The 26,143-nt window shown below is 48.8% G+C and overlaps 1 protein-coding gene across 7 annotated transcripts in view; it reads left to right on the forward strand.

Annotated features, from left to right (window-relative positions):
- Positions 1-26,143, forward strand: part of greb1 (growth regulating estrogen receptor binding 1) — a 563,483-nt gene that overhangs the window by 493,920 nt on the left and 43,420 nt on the right. For all 7 annotated transcript variants that reach the window (XM_072498796.1, XM_072498792.1, XM_072498791.1 and 4 more), the window contains 2 exons: positions 18,266-18,440; positions 20,537-20,764. In XM_072498796.1, coding sequence (XP_072354897.1) covers positions 18,266-18,440; positions 20,537-20,764 — 403 coding nt within the window. The remainder of the gene's footprint in view (positions 1-18,265; positions 18,441-20,536; positions 20,765-26,143) is intronic.

Here is a 26,143-nt window from a genome sequence, read left to right on the forward strand (position 1 = left end):
CCCGAACTGGGATGATGTTGGATTTATGAAGCGCATGTTGGGGCGGATTCCAGATCTGGAGGCAGGAAGCTTGATAATGTGGGGGGGATTTTAACACTGTGTTGGACCCAGCATTAGATCGCTCCAGATCGAGGACGGGGAAGAGGCCGGCTGCGGCCAAGGTGCTTAGGGGGTTTATGGACCAGATAGGGGGAGTAGACCCGTGGAGATTTGCTAGGCCCCTGGCCAGGGAATTTTATTTTTTCTCTCACGTACACAGAGCCTACTCCCGGATAGATTTTTTTGTTTTGAGTAGGGCGCTGATCCCGAAAGTGGAGGGAACGGAGTACTCGGCCATAACTATCTCAGACCACGCCCCACACTGGGTGGAGTTGGAGTTGGGAGAGGAGAGGGACCAACGCCCTGTGGCGTTGGATGTGGGATTACTGGCGGATGAGGAGGTGTGCGGGAGGGTGCGGGGGTGCATTGAAAGGTATTTGGAGGCCAACGACAACGGGGAGGTGCAGGTCGGGGTAGTATGGGAGGCGCTGAAGGCGGTGGTCAGGGGAGAGTTAATCTCCATCAGGGCTCACAGGGAGAAGAGAGAGGGCAGGGAAAGGGAGAGGTTAGTGGGGAAGATCCTAAGGGTAGACAGGAGATATGCACAGGCCCCCGAGGAGGGACTACTTAGGGAGCGGCGAAGTCTCCAGACGGAATTCGACCTGTTGACCACAGGGAAGGCAGAGGCACAGTGGAGGAAAGCACAGGGGGCGACGTACGAGTATGGGGAGAAGGCGAGCCGGATGTTGGCACATCAGCTCCGTCAGAGGATGGCAGCGAGGGAGATAAGTGGAGTTAAGGATAGATGGGGAACTACGGTGCGGAGTGCGGTGAAAGTAAATGAGGCATTTAAGGACTTTTATGAGGAACTGTACAGATCTCAGCCCCCAGCGGGGGAAGAGGGGATGCGACGATTTCTAGATCAACTGAGGTTCCCGAGGGTGGAGGAGCAGGAGGTGGCTGGTTTGGGGGCGCCAATTGGGTTGGAGGAGCTGGTTAAAGGACTGTGGAGGATGCAGGCGGGGAAGGCCCCGGGGCCAGATGGGTTCCCAGTTGAGTTTTACAGGAAGTATGCGGACCTGTTAGCCCCGTTGGTAGTGAGGACTTTCAATGAGGCAAGGGAGGGGGGGACCCTGCCCCCGACAATGTCCGGGGCGCTGATGTCTCTGATCCTGAAGTGGGACAAAGACCCACTGCAATGTGGGTCGTATAGACCGATCTCGCACCTCAATGTGGATGCTAAGTTGCTGGCAAAAGTACTGACTACGAGAATTGAGGACTGTGTCCTGGGGATGATTCACGAGGACCAGACGGGATTTGTAAAGGGCAGGCAGCTAAACCCCAATGTGCGGAGGCTCCTAAACGTGATCATGATGCCATCGGTGGAGGGAGAGGCGGAGATAGTGGCAGCTATGGACGCGGAGAAGGCCTTTGACCGGGTGGAGTGGGAGTATCTCTGGGAAGTGTTGCGGAGGTTTGGGTTTGGGGAGGGGTTTATCAGTTGGGTTAAGCTCCTATATAGAGCCCCAGTGGCGAGCGTGGCTACGAATCGTCGGAGTATTTTCGGCTGTATCGAGGGACGAGGCAGGGGTGCCCCCTGTCCCTCCTGTTGTTTGCATTAGCAATTGAGCCTTTGGCCATGGCATTAAGGGAGTCCAGGCAATGGAGGGGGGTGGTCCGAGGGGGAGAGGAGCATCGGGTGTCGCTGTATGCGAATGACCTGTTGCTGTATGTGGCAGATCCAGTGGAGGGGATGGTGGAGGTCATGCGGATCCTAAGGGAGTTTGGGGACTTCTCGGGCTATAAGCTCAATGTAGGGAAAAGTGAGCTCTTTGTGGTGCATCCAGGGGACCAGGGAAGAGGGATAGACGACCTACCGTTGAGGAGGGCAGAAAGAAGCTTTCGGTACTTGGGGATCCAGATAGCTAGGAGCTGGGGGGCCCTGCACAAACTCAATTTGACGCGGCTGGTGGAGCAGATGGAGGAGGACTTTAAAAGATGGGAGGTGCTGCCACTCTCGCTAGCGGGCAGGGTACATTCGATTAAAATGATGGTTCTCCCGAGGTTTCTTTTTGTGTTCCAGTGCCTTCCTATTATGATTACCAAGGCCTTTTTTAAGCGGGTAGGTAGGAGCATCATGGGTTTTGTGTGGGCAAACAAGACCCCTAGGGTAAGGAGGGGGTTTCTGGAGTGTAGTAGGGACAGGGCTGGCGTTGCCGAATCTGGGTGGCTATTATTGGGCAGCCAACGTGACGATGATCCGTAAGTGGGTAATAGAGGGAGAGGGGGCGGCATGGAAGAGGCTGGAGATGACGTCCTGCAAAGGGACGAGCCTGAGGGCGCTGGTGACGGCACCGCTGCTGCTCTCGCCGACAAGGTACATCACGAGTCCGGTGGTGGCGGCAACACTAAAGATTTGGGGGTAGTGGAGACGACATAGGGGTGGGATGGGAGCCTCGGTGTGGTCCCCGATCCGGGAGAACCATCGGTTCGTCCCAGGAAGGATGGACGGGGGTTTTTGGAGCTGGCATCGGGCAGGGATCAAAAGGATAGGGGACCTGTTTATAGACGGGACGTTTGCGAGCCTAGGGGCGCTGGAGGAGAAGTTTGGGTTACCCCCCGGAAATGCGTTCAGGTATATGCAAGTGAGGGCGTTTGTGAGGCGGCAGGTGAGGGGATTCCCGTTGCTCCCGGCACAGGGTATTCAGGACAGGGTGATTTCGGGTGTATGGGTCAGAGAAGGCAAGGTTTCGGCGATATATCAGGAGGTGAAAGAAGAGGAGGAGGCTTCGGTAGAGGAGCTGAAGGGCAAGTGGGAGGAGGAGTTGGTGGAGGAGATTGAAGAGGGTCTGTGGGCTGATGCTCGGAGTAGGGTTAATTCCTCTTCCTCATGTGCCAGGCTCAGCCTGATACAGTTTAAGGTTATTAACAGAGCGCATATGACAGGGGCGAGGCTGAGTAGGTTCTTTGGGATGGAGGACAGATGCGGGAGGTGCTCGGGAAGCCTGGCGAATCATGCCCACTTGTTCTGGTCGTGCCCGGCACTGGATGGGTTCTGGAGGGGTTTCGCGAAGACTATGTCCAAGGTGGTGAAATTCCAGGTCAAGCCAAGTTGGGGGCTGGCATTATTTGGGGTGGCGGACGAGCCGGGAGTGCAAGAGACGAAAGAGGCCGGTATTCTAGCCTTTGCGTCCCTGGTAGCCCGGCAGAGCATCTTGCTCATGTGGAAGGACGTGAAGCCCCCCAGTGTGGAAGCCTGGATAAATGACATGGCAGGGTTCATTAAGCTGGAGAGGATAAAGTTTGCCTTGAGAGGGTCTGCGCAGGGGTTCTTCAGGCGGTGGCAACCGTTCCTAGACTATCTCGCGGAGCGTTAGAATGAGGTCGGTCAGCAGCAGCAAACCAGGGAGGGAGGGGGGGGGGGAGGGGAGGGGGGTGTCTCTTTCGGGGCGGGGGGGGTAGTTGGGCGGGCGGGGGTGGTTTTTTTTCCCTAGGGGTACTTGTAAAAAGCATATGGGAGGGTTATTATGTGCGGGAGAAACCCATTGTATAAGTTCTGTAGTATGTTTGATTGATATGTTTATGTTTTGTTCTGTTCTTTTCTCTTTCTTTTTTCTGTTACTGGGGGGGGTTTAATTGGTTGAAAATTTTTGTTGGAAAAACTTTGAATAAACAGATTTTTAAAAAAAATTAATTTCTTCAAAATCATTTCTCTACTCATACTAATTTCCTTCAGTTCCTCACAAAAACTTTATGTTTCTCAGAACTTCCGGGGATATATATTCCAGAAAACATCACAAATCATGGTTGTTGTGAGCATGATCAGGCAGTTAAAGATCAAGAGCGGCTCATATAATTATTTGATGTTTTTATATTGTTACAGTTCAAATTTGGAATGGCCATTGGAAGAATACGTCAGCCAGCTTGTATAAATATATATTTGTAATTGTTTTGTGGAGGTTTATAAGGCTTCAAGATGTGATGCTTTCTGTTAACTTAATACTTTTGTGCACAGTCGAGACATTTAGAAGTCGCATGTAATTCTGAGTTATATACCAACATTAACAATTTCTCATAAACAGATTAGACATCGTAAAAAGTACTCATAATCAGGATTGATATCAATTTTTTCAGACAATGAAATAAAACTAAGTTAATAAAAACTCTTTAAATATTTATGCCACATGTTGGGCGGGATTCTCCGCCGGCGGGATGCTCCGCTTTGCTGGCAGCCCGGGGGTTTCCCGACGGCGTGGGCCTGCCCCACAATGGGAAACCCCATTCACCGGCCGGCGTAATGGAACATCCTGCTGGCGGGGTGAAGCAGAAATGTGGCGCAGTGGGGCGGAGAATCCCTCCCAACTCGTGAAACATCAAATAATCTTGTTAATAATCATTGGCAAGCAACACTGGGGGTGTGATTCTCCGGCGCTTTGCGCACAAACGAGCGAATACTGGGAGAGGCCTGCAGTGAGCCACTCAACAGGCTCTGCACTTCACGAGATTCTCCGAAGTCCCGTGACATGTCGGAGTCGGATCTCTACCCTATTTTGGTGTTTTCAGAACCCCAAAATGTATCATGGAGTTCAACCAACCTCCCCTTTAATGGATTGTTGCTTTTGAAGCTCGCGGCTTGTTCTCCAGGTGTGATAATACAATTATGGACACGTGGGTTTTTAAACACAAAACAATGTTTATTCCATGAACTCAACTTAACCTCTTAAATAAACATTGGATCTCTTAACACCCCTTACTTCAAAGATAACCCCGAAAATATTACAACACTAAATAATCCTTCAGTTATCCCTTTCAACATCCATGAGACTTGACACCTTTAAACAGAAACACATCAGGTTAAAGGCTTTACTATTATGAATTTAAATCACCCAAATGATCCAGAGATAGTCTTTCATGGCAGAGATCACAGCAGATCCAGCTCACTGCAAAACACAGACACACACCCAGCTCTTTTCCTCAAAACTGAAAACTAAAAACTGCAAAATGGCTGATCTGAGCTCAGCTCCACCCACTCTCTGACATCACTGTTTTCTTAAAGGTACATTGCTTAAACATCCATTTCTTAAAGGTAGTCTCACATGACACCTCCCCCCAAGAAAAAAAATAAAACTTTCCCCCCCAAGAAAAAAAATAAAATATCAACTTCATGTTGGTTTCAGTTTTCACTTTTGCACCATCCACTAAGAAATGCACACAGTAAATATACATTTTCATTTAAAGAAAACAACACACTCAAACAGGTATAATAATATAGTCCATTTTCTTTGTTATTCTTCCTCCAACCAAAATCCTACTCGATTGACAATCTCTTTGAACAAAGTCTCTGCACGATCCATCCATTCCTCTACTCCTCGGCATTTCTCTTTAAAGTCAGATACTTTAGTTCAATCTGACCACAGAGTCCCTTGCAATTCTCCAATACAGGAGAATTGGTTACCACAGCTTTACAGCTTTTGGGCAGTCAAATGCCTGTTGAAAGTCTGCTGTCCATTTAAATTTTTGACGTTTCTTTAGCAAGTTCATCAGTGGAGTATTCACGCCACAAAACTTTTGCACAAAGGTTCGATCAAATTCATTCATGTTAAGAGATCGCATTGTCTCCCTTCGTCTTGAGGGTATCATAAACTCCTCAAGGAAAGTGATTCGGGCTTCTCCAAATTCACTTTCGGTAGGTTCATCACCAAACCCGCCACCTGAAGTTGATCGAAGAACTCCATACGATGTTTAAAATGTTCTTTCCATGTCTGGAAGTTGGAAATAAAAGCAAATTGTCCCACTTTCACAATGCAATCCTTCAAACATGGGATAGGATAAGAGTCCATTCTTGTAACTGCATTCACCTTTTGATAGTCCGCACACAACCGTTGGGTACTGTCTGGTTTAGGTACCATAACTATGGGTGAGCTCCATTGGCTGCAACCCACTTCAATTATGCCATTTTTAAGCATACTCTCAATCCCTCTGTTAACTTGTGCCAATTTTAAAGGATTAAGTCTAAATGGATGTTGTTTGATAGGAACAGCATTTCCCACATCTACATCATGTACAGCCATTTGAGTCCTTTTCCTCTGGAAGATAACTTAACAATTCATCCCAATTTTTAATAACATCCTCATTTTCCAATTTAATTTGAGGTATGTCAAATTCACAGTCATCTGGATTTGGTTCGTCACTTTGAGTTAGAATCATTAAAACCTCCTTTTTCTCTCCTTCCCTTTCAAATGACCTTTTAAGCATATTCACATGACACACTTGGTGAGTCTTCCTTCTATCTGGTGTTTTTACCACATAATTCACCTCACTTAATTTTATTTCAATCTGATACGGTCCACAAAACCTAGCTTTTAAAGGTTCACCGACCACTGGTCACAACACTAAAACTTTATCCCCTTTGCCAAAACTACGAACTTTGGATTTCTTGTCTGCTACCCGTTTCATTACATTTTGTGCAACTTTCAAATCATGTCTAGCCAATTCACCTGCTCTATTTAATTGTTCCCTAAAATTTGACACGTAATCCAATAGTGTAATTTCCGATTTCTCAGCCACCAATTTTTCCTTAATCAATTTAAGTGGTCCTCTTACCTCCTGACCAAAAATTAGTTCAAAAGGACTAAATTTGGTTGACTCATTAGGTGCATCCCTAATTGCAAACAATACGAATGGGATTCCTTTATCCCAATCCTCTGGATAATCTTGACAATACGCCCTCAACATTGTCTTTAATATCTAATGCCACCTTTCTAACGCTCCCTGCGACTCTGGATGGTACGCAGTTGATTTTAATTGTTTTATTCCTAAACTATCCATAACTTCTTTGAATAACTTTGAAGTAAAATTTGATCCTTGATCCGATTGAATTTCTGTGGGTAGTCCATATCGAGTAAAGAATTCAAGTAACTCCTCCACAATCTTTTTAGCTGTAATATTACGTACTGGAATGGCCTCTGGAAACCTAGTAGACACATCCATTATAGTCAAAAGATATTGATTCACACTTTTTGTTTTAGAAAGCGGTCCTACACAATCAATTAGGACCCTCGTAAAAGGTTCCTCAAATGCTGGAATGGGTATTAAGGGCGCTGGTATTCTCACTGCTTGAGGTTTCCCTATCACTTGACATGTGTGACATGATTGACAAAATTTAACTACATCTTTATGTAGTCCAGGCCAATAAAAATGTTTCTGGATTTTAGCTTGAGTTTTCCTTATTCCCAAATGAGCTCCCACTGGTACCTCGTGCAACCCGCAACACCTCCTTTCTATACCCTACCGGCAATACTACTTGATGAACTTCTGCCCACTTTTCAACCGCCTGCATATGTACAGGTCTCCATTTTCTCATCAAGACATCACTTTTACGGTAATAACACTCTGGTATACGCTCAGATTCCTCTTTCGTATATGCTTTCTGATATATCCCTTTTATTTCTACATCTTTCTGTTGTCACTCTGCCAATTTTCCTGAACTAAAAGTATCCGCCTCATCCTCCACCTGTTCTTGTTCTTTTTCAACCACCTGATCAAAAATCGTTTCTGATAATTGCACTTCAACTTCATCTTCACTCTTTGATTTCTCCTCTTGTCTTAACCTGTGACTTTGCAACCTTGTTACTACACAATCCGGAAAAATCCCAGGATATTCGTCCTTCGACTCTTCAGTTGTCTGGTTTTCCATGGACTTATCAACCACAGTAGGCATCACTCCCACCTGCGATCCAGCTATATCATTACCCAAGATAAACTGTATTCCTGGACAAGATAGTTTATCTATTACTCCTACTATCACTTCACCACTCTTCACTGGACTTTCCAACCTTACCTTATATAATGGAATGCTACTCCTCTCACCCTGAATTCCACTTACCACCACCTTTTGTGGCAACATTCTTCCCAAACTACATAATTCCTCATCTCTTACCGTTAAAGATTGACTAGCCCCTGTATCTCTTAAAATTGTGACTTCTTTACCTGCTCCTCCTGATACACATGAGTAAATTTTACCCACACAAGTAAATTATTTAAAGACATCTGGCACCTTCTTAACAATTACGTCTTGAACAGGCTGTACAGTCACTTGCACCTCCTTCACTTCCCTTGAGCTTTCCTTTACCACTCTAACAAATCCCACTGTCTTATCCTGTTTTACCACCTCAGCCTTCCCAGTGCTTTTCTTCAACCACCAACACTGTGACTTTACATGACCTAGTTTATTACAGTGAAAACATTTGAAACTTTTCATCTCTTTTCCACCCTCCTGGATTTCTTTTTTAATCTGAAGTACACTCTCTTTATTGTCTCCCATCAGATCACCTTTACCTTTACCACTTTAGTATTTCTCATGTCCCCAGTTTCTATCCCTCACAGGCTGAAACTGATGTCGGAAACCAATCTTTGATTTATGAACCAATTCATAATCATCTGCCATTTCAGCTGCTAATCTCACAGTTTTAACCCTCTGTTCTTCCACATGAATTCTCACTACATCAGGAATTGAATTTTTAAACTCCTCCAAAAGTATAATTTCGCTGAGAGCTTCATACGTTTGGTCTATTTTCAAAGCCCTTATCCACCTATCAAAATTACTCTGTTTGAGCCTTTCAAACTCCATGTATGTTTGACCAAATTCTTTCCTTAAATTTTTAAACCTTTGTCTGTAAGCTTCAGGCACTAGCTCATGTGCACTTCAGATGGATTTCTTCACCTCCTCATACGTTCCAGATACCTCCTCCGGTAGTGATGCAAAAACTTCACTAACCCTACCTATCAGTAATACCCACATGTCCTGTGGCAATTGCATTTGTTTAGCTACCTTCTCAAATGAAATGAAAAAGGCTTTTACCTCCTTCTCATCAAACCTTGGCAATGCTTGGACATATTTAAATAGACCTCCACCATGTCTTCGACTATGACGCTCTGTCTCATTATCCTCATCCATCTCCTCCAACTGTACGTGTCCCTTTGCGTCTGCCAATTTTAACCGTTTTTCATGTTTCAGAACCATTTTCCGAAGTTCAAACTCTCTTTTTCCCTTTCCTCTCTATCTCTTTCTTTGTTTCTTTCTTCCTCTTCTTTTCTTTTTCCTCTCTATCTCTATCTCTTTCTTTTTCTATCATTGTATATTCAAGCTGCTTTAATTCTTTTTCATGTTCAAGTTGCTTTCATTCTTTTTCATGCTCAAAGTGCTTAATCTGCAACTAGAGCTTTGTCATATCTAATGAGTCAGAATGTATCACAAGCAAACGTAAATGCGCAGATACCGCGTTAAGTACTTCACCTTTTCGTATTTTGCTAGGCAGTGTTAACTGCAATGCTTTTGCCAAACCTAACAGTCTGTCTTTAGTCTCTGTCCGTAAGGTGTTACCGCGTCCAACTCCAAAAATGTCTGAGCCTCCGAAAGAGCCATTGTTCACAACACTCTCCCCACTTAAACTAAAAAACCACACTGGAAAAGCAACAAACCTTCACTGTCTTTAAGTTCACTAAAGCCAATCCAATGGATAGACTTTTATCCCACACAAGCCCCCAATTGTTATGGGCGAGGTGTTTTCAGAACCCCAAAATGTATCATGAAGTTCAACCAACCTCCCCCTTTAATGGATTGTTGCTTTTGAAGCACGCTGCTTGTTCTCCAGGTGTGATATTACAATTATGGACACGTGGCTTTTTAAACACAAAGCAATGTTTATTCCATGAACTCAACTTAACCTCCTCCTAACACTCCACGAGATAGTCTAGGAACGGTTGCCACCGCCTGAGGAACCCCTGCACAGACCCTCGCAAGGCAAACTTTATCCTCTCCAGCTTGATGAACCCTGCCATGTCATTGATCCAGGCTTCCACACTAGGGGGCTTCGCATCCTTCCATAGTATCAAGATCCTCCGCCGGGCTACCAGGGACGCAAAGGCCAGAATACCGGCCTCTTTCGCCTCCTGCACTCCCGGCTCGTCCGCTACTCCAAATAGTGCTAATCCCCAGCTCGGCTTGACCCGGGCGTTCGCCACCTTGGACATAGTCCTCGCAAAACCCCTCCAAAATCCATCCAGTGCCGGGCACGCCCAGAACATATGGACGTGATTTGCCGGGCTCCCCGAGCACCTCCCACATCTGTCCTCCACCCCAAAGAACCTACTCAACCTCGCCCCTGTCATATGCGCTCTGTGAGTAACGTTGAACTGTATTAGGCTGAGCCTGGCGCAAGAGGAGGAAGAATTAACTCTACTCAGGGCATCAGCCCACAGACCCTCATCTATCTCCTCCCCAAGCTCCTCCTCCCACTTGCGCTTTAACTCCTCCACCGAGGCCTCCTCCTCTTCCTGCAGCTCCTGATAAATCGCCGAAACCTTGCCTTCTCCAACCCATACACCCAAAATCACCCTGTCCTGAATCCCACGTGCCGGAAGCAGCGGGAATTCCCTCACCTGCTGCCTCACAAATGCCCTCACTTGCATGTACCTAAAAGGGTTTCCCGGGGGTAGCCCAAACTTCTCCGACAATGCCCCATGGCTCGCAAACGTCACATCGATGAACAGGTCCCCCATTCTTCTAATCCCTGCCCGATGCCAGCTCTGAAACCCCCATCAATCCTTCCCGGGACGAACCGATGGTTCTTCCGAATCGGGGACCAAACCGAGGCCCCCACCTCGCCCCTGTGTCGCCGCCACTGCCTCCAGATCTTCAGCGTCACTGCCACCACTGGACTCGTGGTGTACCTTGTCGGCGAGAGCGGCAGTGGTGCCGTCACCAGTGCCCTCAGGCTCGTGCCCACACAGGACGCCATCTCCAACCTCTTCCACGCCGCCCCCTCTCCCTCCATTACCCACTTACGGATCATCGCCACATTTGCTGCCCAATAATAGCCACACAGATTCGGCAGCGCCAGCCCCCCCCAACCCTGCTACGTTCCAGAAACACCCTCTTCACCCTCGGGGTCTTATTCGCCCACATGAATCCCATGATGCTCCTGTTTACCCGTTTGAAAAAGGCCTTGGGGATCAAAATGGGAAGGCACTGGAACACAAAGAGAAACCTCGAAAGGACATTTTTACCGACTGCACCCTACCCGCCAGTGAGAGTGGCAGCCTATCCCATCTTTTAAAATCCTCCTCCATCTGCTCCACCAACCGCGTCAAATTAAGCTTGTGCAGGGCCCCCCAACTCCTAGCTACTTGGATCCCCAGGTACCGAAAGCTCCTTTCCACCCTCTTCAGCGGTAACTCATCTATCCCCCTTCCCTGGTCCCCTGAGTGCACCACAAAGAGCTCACTCTTCCCTACGTTGAGTTTATACCCCGAAAAGTCCCCAAACTCCCAAAGGATCCGTATGACCTCCGCCATCCCCTCCACTGGATCCGCAACGTACAACAACAGGTCACCGGCATACAATGACACCCGGAGTTCCTCTCCCCCCCGAACCAATCCCCTCCATTTCCTGGCTCAATTGCCAGTGCAAACAACAAGGGGGATAAGGGGCACCCCTGTCTCGTCCCCCGGTACAGCCGAAAGTACTCTGACCTCCACCGGTTCGTAGCCACACTCGCCACCGGGGCTCTATATAGCAGTCTGACCCAGCTGATGAACCCCTCCCCGAACCCAAACCTCCGCAACACTTCCCAAAGATACTCCCACTCCACCCGGTCAAAGGCCTTCTCCGCGTCCATAATCGCCACTACCTCCGCTTCCCCCTCCACCGAGGGCATCATAATCACATTAGGGAGCCTCCGCACATTTGTATTTAGCTGCCTACTCTTCACGAATCCCGTCTGGTCCTCATGAATCACCCCCGGGACACAGTCACCAATTCTCGTAGCCAGCACCTTCGCCAGCAACTTAGCGTCAACATTGAGGAGTGAGATCGGTCTATACGACCCACATTGCAATGGATCCTTGTCCCGCTTCAAGATCAAAGAAATCAGCGCCCCAGACATTGTCGGGGGCATGGTCCCCTCCTCCCTCGCCTTATGTAAAGTCCTCACTAGCAACGGGCCCAGCAGGTCCACGTATTTCCTATAATATTCAACCGGGAACCCATCCGGCCCCGGGGCCTTCTCTGCCTGCATGTTCCCCAATCCTTTAACCAGCTCCTCCAGCCCAATCGGCGCCCCCAAACCAGCCACCTGCTCCTCCTCCACCCTTGGGAACCTCAGCTGATCTCGGAATCGTCGCATCCCCTCCTCCCCCACTGGGGGCTCACACGTATACAGATCCCCATAGAAGTCCCTAAATACCTCTTTTATTCTCACCGCACTCCGCACCGTATTCCCCCTCTATCCCTAACTCCACCAATCTCCCTCGCTGCCTCCCTCTTACGAAGCTGATGTGCCAGCATCTGACTCGCCTTCTCCCCATACTCATAAACCGCCCCCTGCGCTTTCCTCCACTGTGCCTCTGCTTTCCCCGTAGTCATCAGGTCGAACTCCGTCTGAAGGTTCCGTCGCTCCCTAAGTAGCCCCTCCTCGGGGGCCTTTGCATAACTCCTGTTCACCCTTAAAATCTCCCCCACCAACCTCTCCCTCTCCCTCCTCTCTCTCTTCTCCCTGTGGGCCCTTATGGAGATTAACTGTCCCCTGACCACCGCCTGCAACGCCTCCCAGACTACCCCCACCTGCACCTCCCCGTTGTCATTGGCCTCCAAGTATCTTTCAATACACACCCGCACCCACCCGCACACCCCCTCGTCCGCCAACAGACCCACATCAAGGCGCCACAACGGGCGCTGGTCCCTCTCCTCCCCCAACTCCAGCTCCACCCAATGCGGGGCGTGGTCCGAGATGGCTATGGCCGAGTATTCCGTTCCCTCCACTTTCGGGATTAGCGCCCTACTCAAAATGAAAAAATCTATCCGGGAGTAGGCTCTATGGACGTGGGAAAAGAAGGAAAATTCCCTGGCCTGCGGCCTGGCAAAACCTCCATGGATCCACTCCCCCCACCTGGTCCATAAACCCCCTGAGCACCTTGGCCGCAGCCGGCCTCTTACCCGTCCTGGACCTAGAACGGTCCAGTGCTGGGACCAGCAACGTGTTAAAGTCCCCCCCCCCCCATTATCAAGCTTCCTACCTCCAGATCCGGAATCCGACCCAACATGCGTTTCATAAATCCAGCAACATCCCAATTCGGGGCATATACGTTCACCAGTACCACCCGCACTACCTGCAACCTACCACTCACCATCATATATCGACCTCCATTATCCGCCAGAACATTCAGTGCCTCGAACGACACCTGCTTCCCCACCAGTATTGCAACCCCTCTGTTCTTGAATGAAAGACCTGCCCGACCCATCCCTTTCTCAGCCTAATCTGATCTGCCACCTTCAAATGTGTCTCCTGGAGCACAACCACAGTCTGCCTTCAGTCCCTTTAAGTGCACGAACACCCGGGCCCTCTTGACCGGCCCGTTCAGGCCCCTCACATTCCAAGTTATCAGCCGGATCAGGGGGCTACTCGCTCCCCCCGCCCCCCTCCCACATCAAATCCATTCACCCATCCCCACCCTGCACCGAAACAAAAAGAACATTCCCCAAACGCAGTAAACACAGTAAACATCCCCCCACGGCAAACCCTCAGTTTGAGTCTAACTTTTCAGCCTGGATAAAGTTCCATGCCTCATCAGGCGTTTCAAAATAGTGGTGCCGATCTTGGAACGTGACCCACAATCGCGCTGGCTGCAGCATCCCGAACTTCACCCCCTTCCGATGGAGCACCGCCTTAGCCCAATTGAAACCAGCCCTCTTCTTAGCCACCTCCGCACTCCAGTCCTGATAAATACGGATCTCCGTGTTCTCCCACCAGCTGCTCCGTTCTTTTTTGGCCCATTTCAGGACACACTCCCTGTCCATAAAGCGGTGGAACCTCACCACTACAACGTTTGGCGGCTCGTTGGCTTTGGGTCTCCTTGCCGGGACCCGATGAGCCCCATCCAGCTCCAGGGGGCCTCTGGAAAGCTCCCGCGCCCATCAGCGAATTGAGCATCGTGCTCATATATGCCCCGGCATCGGGCCCCTCCACTCCTTCAGGGAGACCCAGAATCCGAAGATTATTCCTCCTCAACCTATTCTCCAGGTCCTCAAATTTTTCCTGCCACCTCTTGTGCAGCGCCTCGTGCGCCTCCACCTTCATCGCCAGGTCCAAGATCTCGTCCTCTTTCTCCGAGGCTTTTTGCCGCACCTCCCGGATCGCCGCCCCTTGGGCCTTCTGGGCCTCCACAAGCTTCTCAATCGCCGCCTTCAATGGCGCCAGCATTTCTGTCTTCAGCTCCGCAAAGCAGCTTTTAAGGAATTCCTGCTGCTCCTGCGACCACTGCGCCCATGCTGGTCTCCACCCGCCGCCATCTTGCTTTTCCTCCCTCGCACTTTCCGCTGCACCAGGATCACTTTTTTAACCGCTCCACTCCTGGTCCAATCCATATAATGTCGGGGGAACCTTGCTGTCACCGTTCCACACTGGGAGCCGTCGAACAATTGCCGTTGGGGCCCCTCTGAAGAGCCCAAAAGTCCGTTCCCGGCGGGAGCTGCCGAACGTGCGACCTACCTAGGCATAGCCGCAACCGGAAGTCCAAAGGGGTAACTCTTTAAGGGAATTGCCCCCAGAGTCCATCGGAGGGCTACCCTCTGCCACCCCCCCCCCCCCCACAATGCAAATCCTGCCCACCCCAACCCCACCAAACTCCCCCACTAGAGACCGACCAATTACGGAGACACCCACCAGAGATGTCCCAATTACATAGACGCCCTCAATTACAGAGACCCCCAGAATTACAGAGACCCCCTAATTACAGAACCGCCTCCCCCCCCAGTAACAGAGAGACCCTCCCCCCGATAACAGAGAACCCCCATTACAGAGGACCTGCCATAAGAGCCTCCCTGCCTGAAAGCTAGAGAGCAGTGCTGACAGAGGCAGTGAAAAGAATTACTGCTTTAAATCTCACCGGCGCAATACACAAAGCTGGCTCAGGCAGAGGAAGCAGCACCTGTCAATTCCTGGAAAGAGAAAACCAGTCAGCTGGGGTTAAGCCCGTTCAGATCTTCCTATCTGCAAGCCATTCATTCATATCTCTGTGATGTTGCTTTCACTGCGTTCTGACTGACAGCTTCCACGCACACACAGCTATTTGCATTGTTTCATTCATTTCCATCCACCTTGAATGACTTTCAAGTAGCCAGCTGTGAAACTAACCAGTTAAGTGCTTTACGTGCTCTCACTTTCTCTTTTTCTCTGGGAGGGTGGCTTCGATGTGGTCCAGGATCTATCAATTATAGCTAGATGTTTATAAACATTGCATTAGTTGCATAGCTGGGTACTTCAAAGCTAAAAGGTGAAGGGACACAAAACAATGCTGGCAGATGGGTGTGTTTGGAAGCTGTCGCATCACAGTCTAAGGAAAGCAATTTCACAGAGAAATGAATGAATAGCTTGCAGATCAAAGATCTAAGGCGGTTTAAACCCAGCCGACTGGTTTTCTCTTTCTGAGAATTGACAGATGCTGCTTCCTCTGCCTAAGCCAGCAGGTGTATTGTACAGGTGAGTTTTAAAGCAGGATTTTTTTCACAGCCTCTGTCTGGGCTGCTCTCTAGCTTCCAGACAGGGGTCTCTCTAGTGGGGGGCTTCCAGACAGGGGTCTCTCTAGTGGGGGGCTTCCAGGCAGGGGTCTCTCTAATGGGCGAGGTTGTCCAGTGAGTGTCTCCATAATGGATGCCAGGCTGGCATTGCAAGTGGTCGGCCCCGGCGGGGAGGGGCCGACCAGGTTGAGGGAGATCCCGGGGTTGCCTCAAGGTTGGAAGGGCGAGGGGGAGGTCAGAAACTGGGGGGGGGGGGGGCTGAAAGTGGGGGGAGATTAGGGCAGCCTTCCAAAATGGATCGTTGATCTGTGCTCGCCAGCAGGAAATCCCTCTTAAGTGCAGCCTCGGCGGAGAGAATCTCCCTGAGGCCAAAAAAAACAGTCAAGTGCCACTGAAGAGCGGGACTCGGTGCCAAGAAACACTCCACTAAACAAGCCATTCAGCGGACATTAGGTGCGATGTTCCCAAAAGGGAACAAAGTCCCCTAGCGAGCACATTTAGCTGCCTGTTGCACATGAAACACATGACTATTCAATGCGACTCGCTTTGAATAAGGGGCCTGACTGGGGAATGCTTGGCCAAGGCCGCACATAACGTGTACTTTGCAATGAGGAGCTTCGCTCACTGGAACTTCCCATTGTAGCAAGATCGGGGCAGCATTTTTAAATATGGGAGGGTTCCCAGCCTTTCCCCCAACACAAACACCGGGCAACCCTGAACGGATTGCATACGTGCAAAAAATGTCAGTCTGGCACCTTGACAGTGCCAACATGGCAGTGCCCATGCCAGCTGGCAGTACCAAAGGGCATGCAGCTGGGGGCCTTCAATCCCCTTGGAGACTCCCACACGTGCCGTTACGTCTGGTCCCTGTTTGTGGGGACCAGTGCCAAACGGCGCTCGCCTGAGATCCCCGAGGTGAAGGGATTGAATCCCAAAGCCTCAGGTACCTTGGGAATTTGCACATTACTGCCTTGCTCTAATACGCAGATTTGCCAACAACAGATCCTCCCATTGTGGGCAGGATTCTCCTTGCAATGTCCCACAAGATTACGTTGAATCTCGTGAGGTGTTGTGAGCTGGGTGGATGTAGGGAGGGGGACCTACAGACTTTCATCGGCCAGCGAGATGCGTTTCTGGCGCAGCTGCCTCGCTCTAATATGCAGATTTCCCATTGTGACCACGCTGCGCCGTTTTTCTGGTGCAGCGTGGCTGTAGGAACATGCCCCTCAATTCAAGTCCGCTGACTCGTGCCCATAGTCTGCTAAACAGAGAATTCCGCCCCTTGGTTACATGGGACTGAATTGTGAACATGTGAAATGCCCAACTATACAGGTTTAATGTTCTGTTTCTATTTTGTAACTTTTTGTTGGAAGGAAGTGATTTGCAAGTACAATGTAAGTCTTTAAGAGACTTCTAAAAATTCCAGTCTAGTATTTAGTAGCCAGTATACAGCATGTGCTGCAGTTTATGGAGCTCACTGGAGCAGGCTAAATGGTGTGTGGGCATTGAGAACTGAGTTGGAGGCTCAGACCACTTGTCGTGGGAAACTGTAAACAATTAAATCAATGGCAGGAAGGTAACAAAATGGGAAATTTGCTTTTGTGCTGCATTCGTGAGTATGCCACCACCAACTGGCTGCCACATAACTGCACCAGATCGCCGACAACGGCACGGCCCACTAGCTGGTGCCACAATAGTAGGACTAAATACAGCCCCATGTGTACATTTTATACTGGAGGTTAAGGTATGAATAATGATTAAACAATATGCTATCCTTAGATCTCACCAATGTATGCTCGACATAAATTATCTTCAGCCATATTTTATTGTTATGAGATTACATGTACATTTCACATTCATATGAGAATATGATGGCTCCTTTGTGCAGACAAGTCAGAGTTAAGACCCCAAAGGAGGGGAGGCTGAAAATACTGTGCGGAGGGTGGTGGTGACAGTTACCGAGTGCCTGTCAGTGGGTTTCAAGCTGCACTTCGTCTCACAAGTCACTGTTAAATAAAATATTTTGGGTCTTTTGTTACAAACATCTCCAGTGTTCCCTTTAAGGATGGTTGTTTAGATCATTTCAGACTTGTTACGCATGGCACACCCTCTGTCCATTGGTGCATGAACATTTCTGTAGGGGTCCTATAACCAATATAATAAAAATAAAGGACCATGATTTAAATATTCTAATGTAGCTCCTACCTTATTATCTTGCCGAAATATAAAGCATTTTCAATAAATTGATTTGCATGAAAAACTTCCACAATATGTTTGAAATATATATTTCATGTAAAAGTGGATGCAATAACCTCACGGCTATTTGTAAAGGACTAGCAGCCCAGAGCTGGTAAATTCAATAAATCTACCATCTGAAAAAATGACTATCAAAGCAGCTGGTTTGTTATAAAAAAAAACATCTGACTCAATTATATCTTTTACCCCAACCTGATCTGCTCTATATTGTTTGCACTGAGAAATTAGCTGCCTAACCAAATTAGCAGGAAACACAAACCCAGCACTGGTGAAGGGCTTTGGTGTGTCAGCTCAGGAGGTTATGAAGAGAAGCCAATTGGAATGCAGTACAAACTTGTCTAATTTTTTCTCTTAAAACTGCATTACATACTTTGAATTTTGTTGTGTGTATTTTAGGTGCGGCTCATTTTTTGATCAAAGAGCTGTCCTATCATAATTTGGAACTGGAACGTAATCGCCAAGAAGAGCTTGGATCTAAACCCCAAGACGTGTGGCCATTTATTGTCATTGCAGATGACTCTTGCGTGATGTGGAATAGTCTTAATACTGAAGTCTCTCAAAACTCTACCAGGTAAGCAAAGCTTTCGCACTTCGAAACTGATCATCCTAGCTCCTGTTGAGAACTTAAACAGAATTACAAACTAACTGGGCTATTTTTGATGCGCTGTGATATATTGAGTGCTCGTACATCTTTTTTTTACATTGAGAGTACCCAATTCTTTTTTTTCCAATTAAGGGACAATTTAGTGTGGCCAATTCACCCACCCTGCACATCTTTTTTTGGATTGTGGGGGTGAGACCCACGCAGAAACGGGGAGGATGTGCAAACTCCATACGGACATTGACGGGGCCGGGACCGAACGCGGGTTGGCGCCATGAGGCAGCAGTGCTAACCACTGTACCACTGTGCCGCCCTGGTGTTCATGCATCTATAATTTAACTTAAATTTTTTGCAAATAAAGTTGGCTCCAAATATTACTCACTTCAAAAAACACTGAAAGTAACCATTTCAGTCAATGTTTTTAAAAAATAAATTTAGAGTACCCAATTATCTTTGTTTCCAATTAAGGGGCAATTTAGCGTGGCCAATCCACCTAACCTGCACATCTTTGGGTTGTGGGGGTGAAACCCACGCAGACACGGGGAGAATGTGCAAACTCCATACGGACAGTGACCCAGGGCCTGGATTTGAACACGGCCGTAGTCCCAGTGCTAATCAGTACGCCACCGTGCCCTCAGTCAATGTTAATATATTTACCATACAGACAATTGGGTAAACATGACAAGTTAGTGAAAATTAAAAGATTCAAAACTTTTTTTGGCAGTTCGCATCATTTTCCCTCAAGAAACTTCCTTTCATGTTTTACTTGTTGGAATGTGAATGCAATTTAATGCTGACGTGCATTTCAATACTGCATCTAGAGCTTATTTAAATAAAACACAAATGTAATAAATAAAAACTTAAGTGTTTTCAAGTAAAACAAAACATTTCAGCATATGGTGAACTAAAGGATCATTTATTCCAGTCATGGGATTAAAATAGAGTTATTCAATGTAGGGAACATGGCAGCCAATTTGCATCCAGTAAGGTCACAAAAACAAGTCAAATAAACAATCAGATAATTTTGGTCTATTGAGGGATAAATGCCCAGCACAAGGGTGGAGCTTCTAGTTTGAGTAATGCTTTGGGATATTTGCCATCCACCCATCAGAGCAGATGGGACCTCATTTTGATATCTCATCTGAAAAAAAGACACCTCTGACAGTGCGTCTTTCCCTCAGTACTGCACTGAAGGGTGCGGCTCTTGTCTCTGGAGTGGGGTTTGAATCTTTAAATTGAGATTAAATGTAATAGATCTTAACGGGAAAATCTTGAAAAATTCAAATAATGTTCAAGAATGAGCAACAAACAACTTGGGGATTTGTGTGAGAGTTCATGACATGGTTATTAAATAATTGGAGGAACGTGTACTTCCAGCTATTGTGGTGTTATGTATTAGGGGTAATACGGTACACCACGTGCCGACAGGCTATTGGTGGAGGGATGCCAGGTCCTGATAGGATCTGCCACCTACTGGACTCCACACAGAAATGCCGGTATAAGAACCCAACTTTTCCCTCCATTTCCCTCAGCAGCTGCATTCTGTAACCATGCTGCTGGGGATAAAGTTCTGCTTAATAAAGCCTTCAATTGACATTACCTCAACCTGCCTCGCGTCATATTGATGGTGCTACAGCTATTTATTCAGATACAATAAAAGTGTCTGCCAATTTGAACAAATTATTATGAACAGCTTACTATTTGAATACAGAAAATTGTACTTGCAACAGAAACATTTTCTTTCAACAAATCAGAACAGTTTTATGTACTTGTTGTAACTCTCTCACCTCCCGTCAGCCCCTTTTGGGGGGGATTTTCATATTTCATATTCAACAATCCATAAATTACAAATGCTAAAACTGCACCAAAAAACCCCCCAACACATATAGTCATAAGCAATGTCTTCCCAAAAACTGTGGCCGTGACCTCCCTTTTAGATGGCATTCACATTTTACAATCCCCATTATGTCCACAGCACGTCCCTCCTGTCCCCCCCTTGACTGGTTACTCTCATTATGAATAGAGAAACTAACTGAATTTCTTATTTGTCTTTTTTCATCGTCCAGTGTACCTGCCGAGCAAAATGTCCTGGAGAGGAATGTTTCTTTGAAGCATGTACTTCAGCATATTGAGGCGACTGCTCAAATTCCACACTATGCCCTTTGTGGGGTCCGCAAGTGGTCCAGTAAAGTACACAGTCCTTATCTCACAGAGCCTTTCTCCCGCTGTCATCTACATGATTTTTTGCTGCTAAATGTAGATCTCACGCAAAATGTTCAATACAATCAGAACAGGTAAGTTGACTAATGTTGGCACTTTTGTTTTGTTAGATATTAACACCGATTTATCCTCTAAATATTGTACCTTATGATCAAAGACCACAACCTTCAAACATCCTCAGCTTATTAATATCAAAGGGATCACTTTTATTAAAGTTGGATTTTTAACATAATTTGGGGTTCTGAGAGAAGTGAGCAACACCATTTAATTACTTCATTAAAAAATGGAAAAGAAAAGGCAAGCCTGCCAATTGAGGCATCAATGATGGTGCTTGCAGAATGTACATGCAGGTGGCCTTGTACATAAAAGCACTGCTACCAAAATGACTTAGTTACAGACAAATTCTGTGAAATTGATTGGTGATCATAAAAGGGTCGGCATGGTGATACAGTGGTTAGCACTGCTGCTTCACAGAGACAGGGAGCGGGTTCAAATCCGGCTTTGGATGACTGTCTGTGTGGAGTTCTCCCCGTGTGTGCGTGGGTTTCCTCCGGGTGCTCCAGATTCCTCCCACAGTCCAAAGATGTGCAGGTAAGGTGGATTGGTCACTCTAAATTGCCCCTTCGGTGGGGTTACTGGGTTAAAGGATAGGGTGGGACGTGGGCCTAGGTAGAGTGCTCCTTCGGAGGGTTGATGGAACGATTGGTCTCCTTCTGCATTGTAGGAATTCTATAAAACTAACCAAAGCAAGTATAGAGTTTATTCCATTTGTATTTACAGCAGACTTTGGAATGCATTTTTGTTCTATTTAAGTCAAGACAGGTACATCACATCTCAGTGGTAATAGGTTTCTTATCCTAGAAGGATGGCTGCCAGTCTATCTTCTGTATCTGTAATTGAGAATCACAGGTGAATCCACAGATTATGAAGCAAGTAGTTCCTGCTGAGTACATAGGAAAACCAGGGCCTGTCTACTCTGGCTAGGGCAATATTTGTCCAACTGCTTCCTGATATCTTGTGTGAGCTGCAGGAAGTGAAGATTGGAGCAAACAGGTAAGAAGTCTTACTGTTGAAGATTAAATGGTGCCCAGTGCTATTTTTCCTGGAGAATAGCATACCCATGATATCTATTTCCTTCTCTTTCAAAACATGGGACGTGATCGTCCGGACAATTTCCAAGTGTTGTAGCGAGCGGGAATTGCTGCGAGTTTTCTGTCGCTCAGCCCAGCAAAACCGGCAATGCAATTCAACGTTAATTGGTCCACTTAAGGAGGCCTCACCAGCTGATTTGCTAGGACCGGGCTCGCCAGCCCCCCGCTAACAAGGTCAAGCAGCAATTAAACTGCAGTTGCTCAGCCAACCCCAGTCAGCTCACAACAATGGTGCCGAGGAGACCGGCCCCAAGAGTCGGGGGTGCTGACCGCCCCCTCCCTCAGGAAAAGCTCTCCCACAATCGGTGGGAGAGGGCCCAGACAGGCGGAATGGTGCCAGACATAAGAATCCTCGCCTCCTTCAATGAGCGGGCCCTGGAGGTGATTATGGTGGCCGAGGACAGATTCGTCAACCACACAGAGGCTGGCGGATGCCGCAGAGGTGAGGAACCACCGGGCTCCACCCGGGCGACCTGTCATACGTGAGTAGTGAATGCCTTACTGACTGACCCATCCCTCCCACTGACCACATGTCCATTCTCCCACAGGTCCTCCAGCCGACAGCGACGGCGCATCCTGGGTGGCCCTCTCTCCTTACTTTGAGGAGAACACCCTGGAGGAGAGCTCCGAGGATGCCACCATAGTCGCAGTACAGCTGTCATACCCACCCTCCAGCACAGATTCACACATCTCGGTGGGATATGTTAGTGCTCAGGCTCCTGGAACACAATCTGGTGAGCATCACACTGCTGCTGATGGACATCAGGTGGAGGCAGGAACCCCCAGGCGAGGCAGCAGTTGGAGGGCTGCTGGATCCCACGACCCAGCTGGGTCCCAGCCTGATGCTGAGCCTCTGGAAGTGGGTTACCCGGAAATGCTGGAGATGATAGGGAGCGGCCGGGACGTTCAGAGGGGGATGTCAGCGTCACTCCAGCAGATCCATAGCCGCTTGGAGAAGTCCCAGAGGATACAGGCGCAGGAGATGCCGGGCGCGGTGGCGCGCGCCTGTAATCCGGCGACTCGGAGGCTGAGGCTATCGGATTGCTTGAGATCAGGAGTTCTGGGCTGCTGCGGACTATGCCGATCAGGTGTCCTCGCTAAGCTGGGCATCGATATGGTGTCCCCGGAGGAATCCGGGATCACCAGGTCGTGTAAAGAGGGGTGAATCGGCCCAGGTCGGAAACGGAGCAGGTCAAAGCCCCCGTGCCTATCAGTATGGGCAGCACGGTAGCATTGTGGATAGCACAATTGCTTCACAGCTCCAGGGTCCCAGGTTCGATTCCGGCTTGGGTCTCTGTCTGTGCGGAGTCTGCACGTTCTCCCCGTGTGTGCGTGGGTTTCCTCCGGGTGCTCCGGTTTCCTCCCACAGTCCAAAGATGTGCAGGTTAGGTGGATTGGCCATGATAAATTGCCCTTAGTGTCCAAAATTGCCCTTAGTGTTGGGTGGGGTTACTGGGTTATGGGGATCGGGTGGAGGTGGTGACCTTGGGTAGGGTGCTCTTTCCAAGAGCCGGTGCAGTCTCGATGGGCCGAATGGCCTCCTTTTGCACTGTAAATTCTATGTTAATCTATGTTGCCGGCAATGCGTGGCACGGAGGCCAACACTGCTAGGCTGGCGACCGCAGTGGAGAGCCTGGTGAACGACGTCAGCACCATGATTGAAGGTGTCCAAGGCGCAGTCGGTGACGGCCATGGCTAATGGTCTCGGCAGAATGTCTGACTCGCTGGGGGATGTCTCCCAGCACAAGGCTAACCTTGATGAGATTCTGCGGGACATGTTCTGCTCCCCGATGGGAATGACCGAGGCGATGCAGAGCTTGTCCCAGTCCCAGGCTGAGCATGTTCCAGTCACTGAGGAGCATCGCTGAGCGCATCGACACCATTGTGCAGACCATGGGGAACCGTCAGGGCTGGCAGAGCCAGACGATGCAGGGGCAGCCAGCTTCCCCTCTGTCCCAAGGTGAACCCTAGGGCCCTCTGGGCACCGATCGGGAGGAGGGGGCACCGGGTGCCAGGCCGGACCCATCCCATGGTGTGGCGACGATGGCCATCAGCTCCCCCAAGTTCCACCCCTCTGATGAGGCTGCATCTCGGGCTCAGCACACGGATCAAGGCGGCACGGCTGTTCATGTGCTGCCGACAAGTGAGCCGGGACCCTCCGGCACCAGAGCCCCCAGAGGATGCCCACCAGGGGCATCAATGGCCATGCGATGAGGTAAGCAGCTGACTGCCTCCACCTCTTGATGTGCATCCTGGGGAAACATAAAGACTGTAGTGGTAGAACTAGGAGGGACAGACACATTGAGGATCACTGAGGGCACGGGGGAGAGGGTGGGGGTAGGTAGGGGGTAGGATTGGGGGTTGGGGGGGGCGGCACATTAAACAAAGTTTTGCGCAACCATTATGCTGCCTTTGCCACTTTCTTCTGCAATGCGGACTGACCCCCCAACCCTTTGCCCATCGCTGCAGACAACCCCCATCCCCTCCCCATGGTGCTCATCCAGCCTCCGGCTGTGGACATGTCCCCAGAGCTGTATCCCATCCCCTGGGTGTTCGGATGTTGGCAGTTGCTTGTGGTGTTGCCAGTGTTCACGCATCAAGGTGCGATTGGAATGCTGGCGAATGACTCCCACATGTCCCACCCACCCACGGGAATCCACCTGGCATGTGTCAAGTGCTCAGTTACCCACGATTGCCAATTCCCTATTAGCAATAGCCTTCAGCTGCGCAGCCAGAGTCCTCAACAGTCAGTGGGGGTTATGGGTGATTGGTGGGGCAGACGGGTAGGACAAGGGTTGCCCCTAGAATGGGGTTGGCATGGTGGTGCCGCGAGTGATTACCCCCCCAGGGCCTCCCCCACCACCCTCCCATGGCGGCCTTGTGGATGGTCCCCCCCACCTCCCGCTAAGTACTGGGGTGGCAAAACCTGGGATTTTTGCCTGTGAGCAAAGGTGGCTACTCACCTCCTCGGTTCCCCATAGAAGCCCTTCCGCCAAGTTCACGTTTTTCAAAAGGGGTACTAATCGGCACCAGCGTGAGCACTTACTGGGGAGGCCGCTGAATGATGAGAGGCCGTTGGATATGGGGTGGCTCTCGTTGATTGTATGGAAATGAGGATTAAGTGGTGATAATTGGTTTCTCGCCACGCTACGGTGAGATCCCGATTTCACCTACTGGAGCAGGGCGGTTGCATCGCAAACTCTTTGGCGACCAGCGCGGATCTTGTTTTTGGCTTGAGCGTGAGTGTAACGAGGCCAGAAGATCGCGCCCTTGGTCTTTAGTAACAAAATAATCTATCACCTCTATTTAGTGAGTGCTGGCAGGACTTTGTTCTCACCTTGTGTGGTTTGTAAAATTGGACTCAGGAGATTGTGTATTTCAGATCGGGCTCATCTGATCTGGCAAAGGCCGTTTTATGAAGTTACTTATATAGGCCTCAATAAAATATGTAAATAGTTATTTAAATGATTTAGATGGTGGACGGTAGCCTCCTGCCCACCCTGGGGAAGAGGGTGTCCCGCCTCTCCTCCACCGCATCCAACATTCTCTTGAGCTCCTAGTTTGCGAAGGGTGGTGCTGCTCTTTGTGGAGCCATCTCCTTCACTGGAATGATGGGAGTGGAGTGCTTATAAGGGCGGCACAGTAGCACAGTTGCTCCAAGATCCCAGGTTTGATTCCCGGCCTGGGTCACTGTTTGTGCGGAGTCTGCAAGTTCTCCACGAGTTTGCATGTGCTTCCTCCGGGTGCTCCGGTTTCCTCCGCAGATTCAAGATGGCGCCGGAGCACGGTGACTCTCTGCGAGCTCTCTCAACCAGACTCTCTTCTTTTATCTCTTATCACTGTTCTGACCTACTGAAACTCTTTTCCACTTCATATATAATTACTTCACCCTTGTTCCGCACTGCAACCATTTGTTGATGTAGCATTTGTCAATGTACTCTGTCGATTATTATTTTGTCCACTATGTACGTACTGTGTACGTTCCTTGGCCGCAGAAAAATACTTTTCACTGTACGTCGGGACATGTGACAATAAATATCAATATCAATATCAAAGATGTGCAGGTTAGGTGGATTGGCCATGCTAAATTTCCCTTAGTGTTTAAAAAGTTTAGGTGGGGTTACTGGGTTACAGGGACAGGGTGGAAGTGCGGGCTTAAATAGGGTGCACTTTCCAAGGGCCGGTGCAGACTCAGCCATGATTGAATGGTGGAGTGGACTCGATGGGCCGAATGGCCTTACTTCCACTCCTATGTCTTATGGTCAAATGGCCTCCTTCTGCACTGTAAATTCTCTGATTCTA

Source organism: Scyliorhinus torazame, chromosome 4 (assembly GCF_047496885.1).
Source record: "Scyliorhinus torazame isolate Kashiwa2021f chromosome 4, sScyTor2.1, whole genome shotgun sequence".
NCBI lineage: Eukaryota > Metazoa > Chordata > Chondrichthyes > Carcharhiniformes > Scyliorhinidae > Scyliorhinus > Scyliorhinus torazame.